The sequence below is a fragment of the Prionailurus bengalensis genome, chromosome B1, assembly GCF_016509475.1.
Source record: "Prionailurus bengalensis isolate Pbe53 chromosome B1, Fcat_Pben_1.1_paternal_pri, whole genome shotgun sequence".
Lineage (NCBI taxonomy): Eukaryota > Metazoa > Chordata > Mammalia > Carnivora > Felidae > Prionailurus > Prionailurus bengalensis.
In genome coordinates, this window is record NC_057344.1 from 194,675,656 (window position 1) to 194,693,334 (window position 17,679).

Genomic DNA, 17,679 nt, shown 5'->3' on the forward strand with positions numbered 1-17,679 from the left:
GGACACACTGGGACAGAGCAGTCCCTCCCTTGAGTATTGTGGGAAGAGGGTTTATTGCCCACACATGGACAAAAGACCCAGCAGGCACCAGCCAGAGGCCCTTTGTCAGCTGGGCAGAGTGGCACTACCCTAGACCCGGGCTGGGGAGGATACCTTAAGACATAGGGGTCTGAATCCAAGCAAAGCACCTAGGAGCTGCAGGAGACTGTGGAGCAGGGCGAGCCAGCCTGCCTGGGCTACTCTGTGAAGGCTGCCTGAGCAGCATGGTTTGAGACACTCAGTCCAGGGAGGAGAGACTGTCACCATTTTTCTTCCCATCACCAACAAGGTGGGACTTCAGGGAGCAGGACAACAGCCTCCAGTGGAGGCGGGACCACTTACACCAAACCCTGCCCCTGCGGGTCTGCTAACTGCTTATCGACCAGAGTGAGATTGACACTGACGGAACCAGAGGGCCCCTCCTCCAGACCAGCACAGCCACCAGTTCCAAGGCACCAACAGACAACTGTCCTGTGGTTTTGTAGGTCTGTCTGTTTTTTTGTTGTTATTGTTTCGTCTTCTGTCTTTCTTTCTCTGTTCCGGTGTTTCTTTGTTTAATCAGGCACTTTTATTCTATCCTCTTTACACCTTTTCTGTATCTCCTTCTTCTTTATTTTCCTCTCTTTCTCTCTCTCTGGATTAAGCCCTATAGTTTCTTTGATTCTCTGCCTGATCTTTTTTTTTTCCTGCCCCTGTCATTTCTCTCTTTGTATAAGATAAGGCTTCTTCCTTCCCCTCCTTTTTTCCTTTTTTCCAGGGTTACTTTAATGAACAAGTCAAAACACACCTGGACCAATCCACCACTACGAGCAGTGAGATAAACCAACAAAAAATGCAACAGAGTGCACACAACACACTCTAAAAACATTTCCTAAAGTGCCAGGCCCTGGACAGTGTATGACCCCTTTTTAATATAGTAGTATTTGCAGGTGCAGGACATATAACAAGCTATTAAAACACATAGAAGACAGAAAACTAGCCAAAGTGATGAAGTGGAAGAATTCCCAAAAGAAATTCCAGGAAGAAATAACAGCCAGAGAATTGCTCAACACAGATATGAACAATTTATCTGATCAAGGATTTAGAATAATAGTCACAAGACTAATAGCTGGGCTTGAAAAAAGCATAGAAAACAGCAGAGACTCTATCGCTGTAGAGATTAAGGACCTAAGAAATAGTCACGATGAATTAAGAAATGCTGTAAATGAGATGCAAAATAAACTAGATGCAGTGACAGCAAGGATGGAAGAAGCAGAGGGGAGAATAGGTGAAATAGAAGATAAAATTATGAAAAATTATGAAGCTGAAAAAAAAGATGGATTGGAAATTACTAGACCACAAGGGGAGAATTAGAAACCTAAGTGACTCAATGAAGTGAAATAATACCCATATCATAGGAGTTCCAGAAGAAGAAAAGGGAAAGAAAGGGGCAGAAGGCTTATTTGAACAAATTATACTGACAATTTCCCTAATCTGGGGAAGAAAGCAGACATCCAAGTCCAGGAGGCACAGAAAACACCCTACAAAATCAACAAAAACAGGTCAACACAAGGACATATTGTAGTGAAACTGTCAAAATATAAGATAAAGAAAGAATTCTGAAAGCAGCTAGGGACAAACGGGCTTTAACCTACAAGCATAGACACACAAGATTTACAGCAGACCTATCATCCACTGAAATTTGGTGGGCCAGAAGGGAGTGGCAGGAAATATCCAATGTGCTTAATAGGAAAAATATGCAGCCAAGAATCCTTTATCCAGCAAGGCTGTCATTCAGAATAAAAGGAAAGATAAAGTCTTTCCCAGACAAACAAAAACTAAAGGAGGTTATGACCACTAAATCAGCCCCGTAGGAGATCCTAAGGGGAACTCTGTGAGTGGGAAGCAGCAAAGACTACAAAGGACCAGAAGCATCACCACAAGCATGAAACCTACAGAGAACACAATGATACTAAATCCATATCTTTCAATAATCATTCTGAATGTAAATGGACTAAATGCTCCAATCAAAAGACTAGGGTATCAGAATGATAAAAAAAAGAAAAGAAAAGAAAAGAAAAGAAAAGAAAAGAAAACAAGATCCATCTATATGCTGCCTACAAGAGACTCATTTTAGACATGAGGACACCTGCAGATTGAAAGTGAGGGGATGGAGACCATCTATCATGCTACTGGATGTCAAAAGAAGCTGGAGTAGCCATAGTTATATCAGACAAACTAGATTTTAAACCAAAGACTGTAACAAGAGATGAAGAAGGGCATTAAATAATAATTAAATTGTCTATCCATCAAGAAGAGCTAACAATTGTAAATGTTTACACCCCCAACATGAAATCACCCAAATACATAAATCAATTAATCATAAACACAAACAATCTCACTGATAAAAATACGGTAATTGTAGGTGACTTTAATACTCCACTTATAGCAATGGACAGATCACATAGGCAGAAAATCAATAAGGAAACAGTGGCCTTGAATGACATACTGGACCAGATAGATTTAACAGATATATTCAGAATTTTTCATCCAAAAGTAGCAGAATACACATTCTTCTCAAGTGCACGTGGAACATTCTCCAAAATAGACCACATACTTGGCCACAAAACAGCCCTCAACAAATACCATTAATATTTTCAGATCACAACGTTATGAAACTTGAAATCAACCACAAGAAAAAATTTACAAAGCCTCCATATACATGGAGGTTAAAGAACATCTTACTAAAGAATGAATGAGTCAACCAAGAAATTAAAGAAGAAATTCAATAATATGTGGAATCAAATGAAAATGAAAACACAACAGTCCAAACCTTTTGGGATGCATCAAAGGCAGTTCTAAGAGGAAAATACATTGCAATCCAGGCCTATCTCATGACACAAGAAAGATCCCAAATACAGAACCCTACCACATACCTAAAAGAACTGGAAACACAGCAGCAAAGAAAGCCCAAAGCCAGCAGAAGAAGAGAAATAGTAAAGATTAGAACAGAAATAAACAATATAGAATACAAAAAAAAAAAAAAAACAGTAGAACAAATCAATGAATCTAAGAGCTGATTTTTTGAAAGAATAAACAAAATTGATAACCCCCTAGCCAGACTTCTCAAAAATAAGAGAGGACCCAAATAGATAAAATCATGAATGAAAGAGGAGAGATCAAAACCAGCACCACAGAAATATGAACAATTATTAAAGAATACTGTGAAAAATTATATGTCAACAAACTGGACAATCTGGAAGAAGTGGACAAATTCCTAGACACACACACACACACACTACCAAAACTCAAACAGGAAGAAATAGAAAATTTGAGCTGACCCATAACCAGCAAAGAAATTGAATGAGTTATCAAAAATCTCCCAACAAATAAGAGTCCTAAGCCAGATGGTTTCCCAGGGGAATTTTACCAGACATTTAAAGCACAGTTAATACCTATTCTTCTCAAGCTATTCCAAAAAATAGAAACTGAAGGAAGGCTTCCAGACTTATTTTATGAAGCCAGCATTACCTTCATTCCCAAACCAAAGACCTCACTAAAAAGGAGAATTACAGACCAATATCCCTAACGAATTCTCAACAAGATACTAGCAAATCGAGTTCAACAGTATATAAAAAAATTATTCACCATGATCAAGTGGGATCCACTCCTGAGATGCAGGGCTGGTTCAATATTCACAAATCAATCAATGTGATACATCACATTAATAGAATAAAGAGTAAGAACCATATGATGCTATCAATAGACACAGAAAAATCACTCGACAAAGTACAGCATCCTTTCTTAATAAAAACCCTCAAGAAAGTCAGGAGAGAAGCACTATATCTTAACATCATAAAAGCCATATATGAACAGCCCACAGCTAATATTACCCTCAATGTGGAAAAACTGAGAGCTTTCCTCCTGAGATAAGGAACAAGACGGGGATGTCCACTCTCACCACTGTTGTTAACATAGTGTTGGAAGCTCTAGCCTCAGCAATCAGACAACAAAATGAAATAAAAGGCATTGAAATTGGCAAAGAAGTCAAACTTTCATTTTTCACAGATGACATGATACTCTACATGAAAAACCCAAAAGATTTCACCAAAACGCTGCTAGAATGATACATGAATTCATCAAAGTCGCAGGATATAAAATCAATGTCCAGAAATCAGTTGCATTTCTATTCACCAATAATGGAGTAACAGAAAGAGATATCAAGGAATTGATCCTATTTACAATTGTACCAAGAACCATAAAATACCTAGAAATAAACCTAACCAAAGAAGTAGAAGACCCGTATGCTGAAAACTATAGGAAGCTTATGAAAGAAATTGAAGAAGACACAAAAAATGGAAAAACATTCCACACTCCTTGATAGGAAGAACAAATATTGTTAAAATGTCGATACTACTGAAAGCAATCTACACATTTAATGCAATCCCAATGAAAATAGCACCAGCATTCTTCACAGAGGTAGAACAAACAATCCTAAAATTTGTATGGAACCAGAAAAAAACCCTGAATAGCCAAAGTAATGCTGAAAAAGAAAACCAAAGCTGGAGGCATCACAATCCCAGACTTCAAGCTGTATTACAAAGTTGTAATCATCAAGACAGTATGGTATTGGCACAAAAACAGATACATAGACCAACGGAATAGAATACAGAACCCAGAATTCGACCCACAAATGTATGGCCAACTAATCTTCGACAAAGCAGGAAAGAGTAGCCAATGGAAAAAACAGTCTCTTTAGCAAATGGTGCTGGGAGAACTGGACAGCGACATGCAGAAGAATGAAACTGGACCACATTCTTACACCATACACAAAAACAAATTCAAAGTGGATGAAAAGACCTAAATGTGAGAGAGGAAACCATCAAAATCCCAGAGCAGAAAACAGGCAACCATTTCTTTGACCTTGGCCGAAGCAACTTCTTACTTAACATGTCTCTGAGGGCAAGGGAAACAAAAGCAAAAAGGAACTACTGGGACCTCATCAAAATAAAAAGCTTCTGCACAGCAAAGGAAACAATGAACAAAACTAAAAGACAACCAACGGAATGGGAAAAGATATTTACAATGACATATCAGATAAAGGATTAGTATCCAAAATCTATAAGGAATTTACCGAACTCAACACCTGAAAAACAAACCAGTGAAGAAATGGGCAGAAGACATGAGCAGACACTTTTCCAAAGAAGACATGCAGATGGTCAACAGGCACATGAAAAGATGCTCAACATCACTCAGGATCAGGGAAATACAAATCAAAACCACACTGAAATACCAACTCACACCTGTCAGAATGGCTAAAATTAGCAATTCAGGAAACAACAGATGCTGGCGAGGATGTGGAGAAAGGGGAACCCTCTTGCACTGTTGGTGGGAATGCAAACTGGTGCAGCCACTCTGGAAAACAGTGTGAAGTTTCCTCAAAAAATTAAAAATAGAATTACCCTACAACCTAGCAATACCACTACTAGGAATTTATCCAAAGGATACAGGAGTGCTGATTCATAGGGGGATTTGTACCCCAATGTTTATAACAGCACTATCAACAATAGTCAAATTATGGAAAGAGCCCAGGTGTTCATCAACTGATGCACGGATAAAGAAGTGGTATATGTATACAATGGAATACTACTCAGTGATGAAAAAGAATGAAATCTTGCCATTTGCAACAACGTGGATGAAACTGGACAGTATTATACTAAGTGAAATAAGCCAGAGAAAGACAGATATCATATGTTTTCACTCATATGTGAAATTTGAGAAACTTAACAGAAGGCCATAGGGGAAGGGAAGGAAAAATAAGTTACAGACAGGGAAGCAAACCATAAGAGACTCTTAAATACAGAGAACAAACTGAGGGTTGATGGGGGTGGGGGATTGGGAAGGCAGGGAAAATGGGTGATGGGCATTGAGGAGGGCACTTGTTTGGATGAGCACTAGGTGTTGTATGTAAGGGATGAATCATGAGAATCTACTCCTAATGCCAAGACTATACTGTATACACTGTAAGTTAGCTAACTTGACAATGAATTATTTTTTTAAAAAAGAATATGTTTTATACATATATATATATGAATATATAGATAATGGAATATTACTCAGCCATCAAAAAGAATGAAATCTTGCCATTTGCAATGATGTGGAGGGAGCTAGAATGTATTATGCTAAGCACAATAAGTCAATTGGAGAAAGACAAGTACCATATGATTTCACTCATATTTGGAATTTAAGAAATAAAACAGACAAATATATGAGAAGTGGGTGGAAGAGAAGAGAGGGAAACAAAGCACAAGAGATCCTTAATGGTAGAGAACAAACTATGGGTGACAGAGAGAGATGGGTGGGAGATGGGCTAGATGGGTGATAAGCACTAAGGAAGGCATTTGTTGTGATGAGCACTGGATGTTGTATGTAAGTGATTCATCACTGAAGTCTAGTCCTGAAACCAATATTGCACTGTATGTTAATTAGCTAAAATTTAAATAGAGGCATGTGGGTGACTCAGTCGGTTAAGTGTCTAACTTCAACTCAAGTCATGATCTCACGGTTCGTGGGTTCAAGCCCCAAACTGGGCTCCATAATGACAGTGTGGAGCCTGCTTAGGATTCTCTCTCTCTCTCTCTCTCTCTCTCTCTCTCTGCTCCTCCCTCACTCATGCTTTCTCTCAAAAATAAATAAATAAATAAATAAATAAATAAATAATTTAAAAAATAATATTCTAGGGGCTCTCAGATGGCTCAGTTGGTTAAGCATACAACTTCGGCTCAGGTCATGATCTCACAGTTCATGAGTTCGAGCCCTGCATCAGGCTCTGTGCTGACAGCTCAGAGCCTGGAGCCTGCTTCAGATTCTGTCTTCCTCTCCCTGTTTCTGGCCCCTCTCCCACGCTTGCTCTCTCCCTCTCAAAAATAAATTAAAAATTTTTTAATTTAAATTTCAAGAAAATTTAAATTAAAAATAGAAGCAAAAAATAATAAAATAAATACATAAACATAAAAAATAAGATAAATTTAAATATATATATAAATTTCTGAGTACATTGTAGACAGCCCATAAACATTGACTCCCAATCTTTCTCTGTTCAAAATTTCTAAATGGACTTCTGGCAACTGTTTTTCAAGGGCTTTCTTTCCAAAGACAAAAGGAGGAAGCAGACAAGTCATGAGTGTCCACTGTGATACAGAACAAGTTTTCTCCAGCAGGAATACTGCCACTTCCCTCAGCTGTTAATAATAACACCAGAACAAGAACCACGGACTGGATGTCAGCAGTGAGCACTCGTGACCTTTCTAGGAACTTCTGAAGCAAATCACAGAAGTAATGTCTCTCCTTTTCCCTCTTCCCTTACCTCTATCCTTCCTTACTCAGCCACCTGATGTGTTCCCAAGACTTTCAAGCAGGCTCCCCTTCTGGAAGATTCTACCCCAGAGCTACATTTTCTCAGGTGTCCTGGAGCAGCTCAAGTCTGGAAGTTCTAAACACACTTTGTTTGCATGTGTACTCCACCCTTCCTTCCAGAGATAACTCAGCTCTGTGGCCCAACTTCCACATTTGTAATCACAGCAGCACCCAGGCCTACACTTTGGAAACCAATTTCACTTTCCCTATTTTGCCCTCCATGTTCAGTCAGGTGCATCTAAGACTCTGGCTACTGGTCTCTGTTTCAGAGCCCCAGAATGAAAAATGGAGTTAAAGGAAGCCTGATAATCATGATAGAACTAAGCATTGAGGACTCACAGGTGAATGTGAGGCCATGAACTTCATTCTGCTCTAATGATATTCAGGGTCTAGCTGGGAATACAGACACTGAGCTGGTGGTCATCCCATCACCCACAGGGAAAACATGCTAGAATTCTGTCCTGTGCAAATACACTCACGCTCATTCTCTCACACACTGAGAGGGTCCAGGTTGTGGGTGGGCCAACATGGGGTTCACACCCTCTCACCAGTGGGGTCCTGCCAAGGTCCTACAGCCTTTAAAGAGTTTTGGTCCATCCATTGGCCAGTCTTCCTCCAAGAGTACCATCTTATCTGTCTCCCAGGTTCAGTCAACAGGTTAACACACACTCTTCAGAACACCCTTTGCTGAAATTCTATGGTAAAAGTAAGACCTCATACGTGACTTTTTTCATGAAGTCTTTCCCAACTCTGGTCCACCAAGTGGATGGTGCTCATTTCTGAAACTCTGTGGCATGGTGCAGGCACTTGGCTCAGAGCAATTCACATATTTTCTTGTTTGACAGGTACTTGAGTACCTCTTACCCCTACAGAATCTAGCAAAGGGCTTAGAGCACAGAAACCACCCCTCCCTCCAAGGAGCCGCTCTCATCCACGTACACACCCATGTGCCATTACAGATCACACTGCCCTGCAGCACTGTCTCCAGGCCAGTCCTCCCAGACCTCCCCTCAGTCCTCCCAGACCTCCCCTCAGGACCCTGGACAGCAGGACTGGCGTTTTCTTCCTCTCTGAACCCCACTTCCCCCCACAGGAGCCCCAGCATCAGGCACACCGTGCGTCTTTATTATGTGTTTGTAGGAATTTGTATTTTGTACATTGTGGACTCATAAATTTCACTGAGTAGAAGTTAATAAAATGCTGTAGTCATTCAAATGGGAGTCATGGGGAAGTGAAAATGAAGAATTGGTCCCTGAGAAATCTTGCTAGAAATTTTGAAGAGGAAGGAGAAACAAAAAGAAATTGTGAAATGAAGAAAAAGGAATCAGAAATAATAGTCAATGCAGGCACAGGGCAGATGATCTTTCTGTGATCATCAGAAAGCAAGTTAAGATGGATGAAGAATGTTCTCTGATTAAGTCTCTAAATACTGTGTATGTCTATGTTTCAACAAGCATGATGAGGACTTCACTGAGTTCACCTTAGCAGGCATCTACCAAGGGACTATAATGTGACAAGCAATGTGGTGGAAAAAAGAGGATGCAGGGGTGAGTAAAACAGTACCCTCCCTCAGGAACCCCAGCTTGTATGGGGCAGGGAAGAAGGGAACTATCAGAAGAAGGCCCTCTCCTGTTCCTGAACAGCCAGCAGCTATCATCAATGCCTGAAATTCATGGGGAGGGCTGGTTTTCTCCAAGGCAGTAAGATTCCTGGAACTGAACTACACCTCTGGCTACTTCCCTGGAGGCCCATCTCTCCCTGGGTGCTGGCTCTCCATTTCCACCTGCAGACTCTGCTCCACCCTCCACCCACATTCCCTGGCTCCTGACTATTGCCCGGACAGGTGACAGTCTCCCACAGTACCAATATTTCCAAATTGTCAACACTAAGCACCTGATAACACTCTGGTGAGTCTTGGCCACACGTCTCTTAGGTCTCGTGCCCAGGGCCATCTTAGGTCATAATGCAGCTCCTGGGTTTGACCTTGAGACAGCAGAACCAGGGGTCACCTGTTCAGGAATGTTCTGCCCCTGGTTTAACTTAAGGAAGTTCCATCTTGATAAGCAGGGACAAGTTTCAATACTTGCCTACCCACACTAAAAGACTGACAGAAAGTGACTTGTATGGGGGTAAGAGATTTTGGAAAAGGAAAATGAAGGAAAAGGAAGATATAAAGAAGATAAAGTCCAAAGACCTACAAAGAAATACTGAGAAGCTATTATATAAAAGAAACATCAATGCTCTATTAGCCCAAAATAGAGATTGATGGGGATTTGGGAGCAATGGTATGGAAGTTTGTTGGGGAGGTATATTTATTATAGCTCTGTTTCTTTTTATTATTCGTAATATACTGGCTTGTAGACCGTTCATTTAATTCAACTAACTATTTTTGCTTACTGTATTGCAGGCACTATTTTAGGTCATAAATATATACCACTCAACAAAAAGCCCCTAGATTCAATGAGCTTATATTCCAGGAGGCATGTATCATTTTTTATCATTGTTAAATCTAGTTAATAAAAGGTAACAATGTATAAAGAGCAATCGATGTCACAGAAGAACAAAAGAGACAAGAAAGAAATAAAAATTTTAAAACTAACATAAAGGGATCCCTGGGTAGCTCCATTGGTTAAGCATCTGACTCTTGATTTCTGCTCAGGTCACGATCTCATGGTCCTGGGACCAGGCCACGTTGGGCTCCATGCTTGGGATTCTGTCCCTCCCTCTCCCTTTGCCCCTCCCGCACTTGAGGTCTTTCTCTCTCTCTCCCTCTTGCTCTCTCTCAAAAATAAATAAATGAATAAATAAATAAATAAATAAATAAATAAATAAATTTTTAAAGTGTTTTAAAAAATTTAAAAGCTAACATAAAGATACAGGAAGGACTAAAGCTGTCCACAAAATTTTTGTTACTCTTCTCATCACAGAGTAGAGCTTGTTTTCTCTCCTCTTGAACCTGGACAGGCCTGGTGACCATTTTATTTTTTTATTTTTTTTTAATATATGAAATTTATTGTCAAATTGGTTTCCATACAACACCCAGTGCTCATCCCAAAAGATGCCCTCTTCAATACCTATCACCCACCCTCCCCTCCCTCCCACCCCCCATCAACCCTCAGTTTGTTCTCAGTTTTCAAGAGTCTCATGCTTTGGCTCTCTCCCACTCTAACCTCTTTTTTTTTTTTCCTTCCCCTCCCCACCATGGGTTTCTGCCAAGTTTCTCAGGATCCACATAAGAATGAAAACATATGGTATCTGTTTTTCTCTGTATGACTTATTTCACTTAGCATAACACCCTCCAGTTCCACCCACGTTGCTACAAAGGGCCATATTTCATTCTTTCTCATTGCCCTGGTGACCGTTTTAACCCAAAGAATGTAGTGGAAGAGACGCTGGCTAGTTAGGGGTCTAGACCCAGGATCCCCTGGAAAGAGTTGAGGAACTCTGAAGACACGTAGCTGTGCCATGGTGAGGTCATGTGGGGGGGGGGGGGGGGCTGTGAGGAGGAGACGCACTGAAATGACACAGAGAAAAAGAGCCCTGGCCATCCCCGCTCTGCCCACGCACCACAGCACCACCACACAAGTACAACGTCTGGGGCATTCCAGTCGACTCAACCCCCCAGATGACTTCATTGAAGCAGATCATCCAACTGATGCTAGCCAACACGCAGCATCATGAAAGATAGTAAGTGATTGTCATTTTATGTCATTACAGTTTAGGGTAGTTTATCGGCAATAGGTAACCAAAACAGAAAGTGGAACCCGGAAGTGAGGTGCTTTGTAACAGAACCCTGACACATGAGCATGATGGCTCATTCTCTGTGTACACTTGACCGAGATATTTGGTCACACACATGTGGATGTCACACTTAAATGGATGGACTCTAAGTAAAGCTGATTGCCCTCCATAATGTGGATGGGCCCCATTCAATTAGCTGAAGCCTTAAGAAAAAGACTGACCTCCCCCAAGAAAAAGAGAATTCTGCCAGCAAATAAACCTTCGGACCCAAGCTGCAACATCAACTCTTCCCTAGGTCTCTAGCCTGTCTGCACCCCCTTCAGATTTTGGACTTGTCAGTTGCCACAATCGTGGAAGCTAATGCCTTAAAATAAACATCTCCTCTCCCCCCATCCCTGCCCCTCCTCACCTCTCTCTCACTCTCTCCCTCTCCCTGGAGAACCCCGACTACCACAGCGTGGCACCAGCATTGGGAGTGAGTGGCAGGCTGGGGTAAGACAGACCTCAGGGAGGGGCACCCGGCTGGCTCAGAGGAGTGTAGGGCTGTTGATCTCAGGGTTCTGAGTTTAAGCCCCACCTTGGGTGTGGAGATTGCTTAAGTAAATAAAACTTTAAAAAGAAAAAAGAAAGACAGAAAGACCTTAAGGGGACTGTTCCTAAAGGTTGGACACACAGGAAGGAAACTGTCACTGGAGCCTAAGAAAAAGTTGACCCATGTTAGATGTTGTGGTAACACTGTCGTCCGCAGTAATAGAAATACTTGAGGAACTTAGGAATTTGCCTAAGGATATTTCCAGGCAGAATGTCAGAGGCGCATCTCATTTCTTTTCACCGCACACGATAAGGTACAGATTCATTTTTAGACAGAATCAAGAGCAAACATTTCCAAGTCAGGATTTGCTGGGTTGGAAAATAAAGCTGCTTTTCATTCCTAGTCTTTCCCAGTAAAAGAATATCAAACCAAGAAATGGTGACGAGGCAGTAATCACATCCAGGGGCTGCCAGTAAAACATGTTCACAGGGTCAAAACATCAGGGCTGGGACTCCCAGACTCTGAGACAGCAGAGAGACACTGTGATGGTCCACCTTTCCAGCATCCCCGGTAATGCCAGCCTTTCAGCAGACCCCTCCATGGTGTCCCTCATGTGAGTGATGTCCCCTGTATCTTGGATATGTCAACTTAGTTGAGCCCCCAAATAACTCCAGTCCCAGCCAACATCACAAGGAGCAGAAGAAACACGTAGTTAAGCGCAGCTGATCCAAGAGTCATGTAAAATAATGAAATGCTTTATGCTTTAGATCACTAAGTTTTGGAGTTGTTTATTATGTAGTCACAGATAAGCAAGATGCCAATTGTAGACCATTTGAAACTGAAGAATAATAAGGAAAGAAATCTACAAGAAACTTACTAAAGGCCTAAAATCAGTGGCGGAATAATAAGTATCAGCCGTTAACAATTCCCTTATCCCAGCAGTACCGTATTTCACTGCCTTTCTTCCATTTACATTCAGTTTTATATAGTTATGATTGTCATATACATTGTATGTTATTATACATTATACATTATACAATGTATAACATACATATGTATGTTATACATATACATTGTATATTATACATATACAAAACAAAACTGGTTTTGTTTTGCCTGGGATCACGTAACATGTCAAATTTGTGTATATTAACACGTAGTTATAATAAAGACCTACAGAGGTAAGAAGGACTAGAAATATCAGGTCAAAATGGAATTACAAGGTTCAATAATTGACATAAAGTGAAGTTCTGGCCCAGTATAAAAGACCAAAGCAGGAAACAGTGACCCAGCAAGGAGTGGATGGGAAAAGAGGATCGCAGGAATGATCTCAGAATTCATCAGGGTAAAGATTTCTGATGCTGAGAAGTATGACTACACGGGAAATAGCATGCCAGACTTTCAACAACATAGAAAGAAGATTAGTGACCAGAGTCATAGCCTTGAAGTTAAAGTCTCAAGAGTCAGGGGAGCAACAGAAGTTGTAAGTGTTCCAAGGACAACAAGCAGAGAGAAAGAAAATACTACATACATGATCTACAATATATAAGGAATGCCTGTAAGAAGAAATAAATAGGGGCAACTGGTTAAGCATCAGACTTCAGCTCAGGTCATGATCTCACAGTTTGTGAGTTCAAGCCCTGCATCGGGCTCTGTGCTGACAGCTCAGAGCCTAGAACCTGCTTTGGATTCTGTGTCTCCCTCCCTGTCTGCCCCTCCCCTGCTTGCACTCTGACTCTCTCTGTCTCTCAAAAATAAATAAATGTCAAAAAATTTTTTTAAAAAACAGAATTTTTGTGTCTGTATTTATGAAGAATATTGATCTGAGGTTTTCTTTTCTTTCTTTTCTCATTTTTTATTTTTATGTTTTTGTCTGGTTTGAGCAATACTAGCTCTATAAAAAAATTGGGAATTATTTCTTCCTCTTCTATGTCTGAAAGAAATTGTGTAGGATAGGTTTTCATTCTTCTTTAAATATCTGGAAGAATTCTACACTAAAACCACTTGGGCTTGGAGATTTCTTTCTTGGTAGTTTTTAAATTAAAAATTCAATTTCTTTGGGGTGCCTGGAAGGCTCAGTTGGTTAAGTGTCTGACTTTGGCTTAGATCATGATCTCACGGTTCTTGGGGTCGAGCCCTGCATCGGGCTCTGTGCTGACAGCTCAGAGCCCGGAGCCTGCTTCAGATTCTGTGTCTCCCTCTCTCTCTGCCCCTCCCCCGCTCATTCTCGTTCTCTCTCTGTCTCTCTCTCTCTCAAAAATAAATAAAAATATTTTTAAGATTAAAAAAAGAAAATTGGAAACAAATTTTTGTGGACCGAAATAGTTACCTCTACCCTATAGAATGAGATAAATCAGGGGCACCTGGGTGGCTCAGTGGGTTAAGTGTCCTACTACAGCTTAGGTAATGATCTCTCTGCTGATGGCTCAGAGCCTACTTCAGATTCTGTGTCTCCCTCTCTCTCTGCCCTTCCCCTATGCATGCTCTCTCTCTCTCAAAAAACAAAATAAACACTAAAAAGAAAAATTTGTTTTTTTTAATAATGAGGTAAACCTACCTGTGCTAACACGGAAAGATCTCCAGGGCCATGTGTTTAATTTTTTAAAAAATAACAGTAAAACAAAAAATTAGAAACAACATAAATTTGGGGCACCTGGTGGTTCAGTGGTTAAGCTTCCAACTCTTGATCTCATCCCAGGTCATGATCTCAGGGTTTGGGAGTTCAAGCCTGCCACCCGGCTCTGTGCTGACAGTGTGAAGTCTGCTTGGGATTCTGTCTCTCCTTCTCTCTCTGCCCCTTCCCTGCTTGTACTCTCTTTCTGTCAAAATAAATGAACTTAAAAAAAAAAAAAAAGGAAACAACATGGAGGACGGATACACTGAATTGTAATTTAAATAGCTTTAATACTAGGTATCCATTTTCATGTTGGCCTTGATCTCTATTTATTATTGTTAAAAGGTGACTGTGATACTGCCTTTCCAAAAACAATAGCATTAACACTTTGTATGTATCGGGATTATTCCTCCTAATCCTCAGAATTGCCACATGTGGAAGAATTTCCACATCATTCCATTCTCCATTCTGAGATCATTGCAGCCCAGAGAAAGTATCTTGCCCAAAACTACACTGTGACTGACAGAGCCGAGATTTAAACCCCAGCCAGTTTCATTCCCGAAGTTGTGTCCTTAAACTCTCCGAGGATAAAGTGACCATACGTTCTGGTATAAGTCTATGGACTCAGTATAATTAGTAACAGCATCCCCTTTGTCTCCAAAATGTCCCAGACACAGTAAATTCTGTGGTCACTCCACATACAGGACATACATAGGCAACATAGCACAGGAGGTGAGCTCAGTTTCTGGATCCAAATTTTGGGCAATTGACTCAAACTCTCTATTTCAATTTCTTCGTTTCTAAAATGGGGGCGGCAGTCAAGTGCCTCACACAGTTAGTTGTTACGGGACTCGGTGATTTCATATTTCTTAAGTGACAAGCACGTGGTACCGTATGAATTATTAACGCATTTACATAGTGTCTGCGTGTGTGAGTGTGTTTAATATTGACCCGGCGCCCTGACAAACATTAAAAAAGTCACGTGGTCCCTACGGAGCCTCGGGCTTGCTACCCGGTGGTGATGATCTAACCAATAGCGTGAATTTACATTGAACAACAACAGAAATCTTAAAACTGTTACATGAACATGAAACTTAAACGTCCGCGTCGACCATTACCAAGTCAGAATAGATAGCGCTTGATTTTATCAACACTTTAAGTGTAGCCTAAGGGAAACGCTTCAACTTCTGATTTCTCAATTAACTATTTAATTACTGGGAAGCAAAACACTTACGGGACCGACCCCGGCAATCGGCAATCGTTGGCCTGGAAAAAAATGTGCAAGAATCGAGGGGCGGAAAGCGCGCGGGGAGGCTGGCGGGGTGGGGGGTTGGGGTGCGGATTTTACCGCTCGGCTCCCGGGGCTGCCGGTGGTTCGCAGGCGGAATTCATTGCGCGATCCCACACTCGCAACAGAAATTGTGGCTCCCGGTGCCCGCCTTCGGCAGCCTGAGAAGTAGCTTTTTACTTCCGGCTGGTTCTACTTCACGCACAACTTCAAAAATCAGTTCTGTGGGTGAAACCAAACCCTGGGAATGAAAGTCAAGAAAGCGGTTCCCTCTGGGGGTGATTAGGTGGGAGGAGGAAAGAGGAACCCTCTGGAAAGGTTCCGCAGACTGATGTGGGTGGTGTTTTCAGGGTGGGTACCGATGCGTCGAACCGATGCACCTGACAGTGTTAAGTTTTATCTCACGTTCCAAAGTTAGTGTTTTGGTTTAATTTTGTCACTGAGCTCTCTGTCCCATTTATCCCTGGGGGCGCAAGACGTGCTGTTTTATATTCGTGAATAAAACTCACTGTAGTGGTCTGGCCCCTCTGATGCCATCCTCCCCCCTCCCCTCCCGCTCCCCCCGCCACACACACACACACACACACACACACACACACACACACCTGCAGGCTCCAGAAGCCTCCTAACCAGGCAGGTGTCACCGGTAACTGTCCGGGCCAGAGCCCGCGCACAGAAGTCCCCTGCAAAGCAGAGAGCGCCCGCGATCCTCCGCGCCCACCAGTTGCGCGCCTGCAGCGCGGCGGCGAGCGCGGAGCGGGGCCCCGCCGGCGCCGCGCACCTTGCCCAGAAGGCGGGCGTCTGCGCCCAGGGTTCGGCCGCCGAACCGCGCTCTCCCCGCCCGCCGGCGCGCGCAGGTGCCAACGCCAGGCGCTCCCGCGAGCGGCGCGGAACGTCAAGGCCAGCGCTCCCCAGCCGGCACTGGCCGGCGGGCTCTCCGCTGACTCGGAATAGAAGATGCTTTGTTTTCGCGCGCGGTGCCCCGCCGCGCCCCGCCGCGCGCCACCGGACGCCGACTCACCCCAGCTCGGGTCGCACGATTTGGGTGTAGGTGTAGCACCGTCCGAGGATTATCTCGTAAAAATGGGCGGTGGTGCCCGCCCCCTTCCACTCCTGGTGCTGGGGCGGCTGGCGCCACATCACGATCCCCACCACCACCGCGATGATCACCACGACCAGGAGACCGAAAACCACGCAGAGACAGATCTGGGCTTTCTTGGAAATGTCGCAGCAGGGTTTCTCCCCGGACACGGGCCTGAACCTGCGGTCGGCCATGGGGTCCGCCGTGGGGTCCGCTCGCGAAGTTGCAGGAGAGACCACCCGCGGCCGGTCCGAAAGCGAGGACGGAGCTAGCCCGGTTCTGAAAATGCACCTCCCCTTTATCTCGCACGGCTTCCTTTCCCACCCCCACCCCCTCCTCCAAAGTCCCTTGGCCGGCAGGACCAATAAGGATTTCAAGGACTTGAAAGGCCTCTACGACTACCGCCGCCGCTCACTTCCAGACTCCTGAGCAGACAAGGACCACGCTTTGCAGTTGCAGGAAGAAGCGGCCTCCTTAAGCTTTCTCTGCAGGCCCCGGAAAAACACAATATATCCTTATGCTTCTCCACCAGCTCCCTTGTTCAACCTTGCACCTTACAATTTAGCCACACCCTCTCCTGGAAAGTGTGAAGGCCGGCTGCCTACCTCTGCACCTGCCCATAAGCAATGCTCTCTGTGGGGTGGGGGGAGAAGGAGAGGGAGGGTGCCCTACCTCTACCTGACAAGTTTGACAAGTGCCTGCTCAGCCCTCTTCAAAAGCTCCACTCAAGCCTCATCCCTTAACTCAAGTGGCATCAGTAATGAAACCTGGGTTCAAACTCAGCACCTCTACCCACTACTGGAGTGATACTGGGCACATTATTTGATCTCTCTGTGCTTCAGATTTAAGACTGGGATAATGGCAGCGTCTACTTCATGGGGTACGGTGAGGGTTAAGAGAGTTCACATTTACAATGTGCTTAGCACCATGCCTGGCACAAGCTGAGTGTTCAATAAATGTTAGCTATTACAACCTGCTTCTATAACCCA

At 42.9% G+C, this 17,679-nt stretch overlaps 1 protein-coding gene across 1 annotated transcript in view; it reads right to left on the bottom strand.

The window, feature by feature from the left end:
- The window catches only part of CD38 (CD38 molecule), a 56,928-nt gene extending 39,796 nt beyond the window's left edge, over positions 1-17,132 (bottom strand). The window contains exon 1 of the mRNA XM_043572919.1: positions 16,631-17,132. Within this exon, the coding sequence (XP_043428854.1) occupies positions 16,631-16,884 (254 nt within the window). The 5' untranslated portion in view covers positions 16,885-17,132. The remainder of the gene's footprint in view (positions 1-16,630) is intronic.
- Between the last annotated feature and the right edge of the window lie 547 nt (positions 17,133-17,679).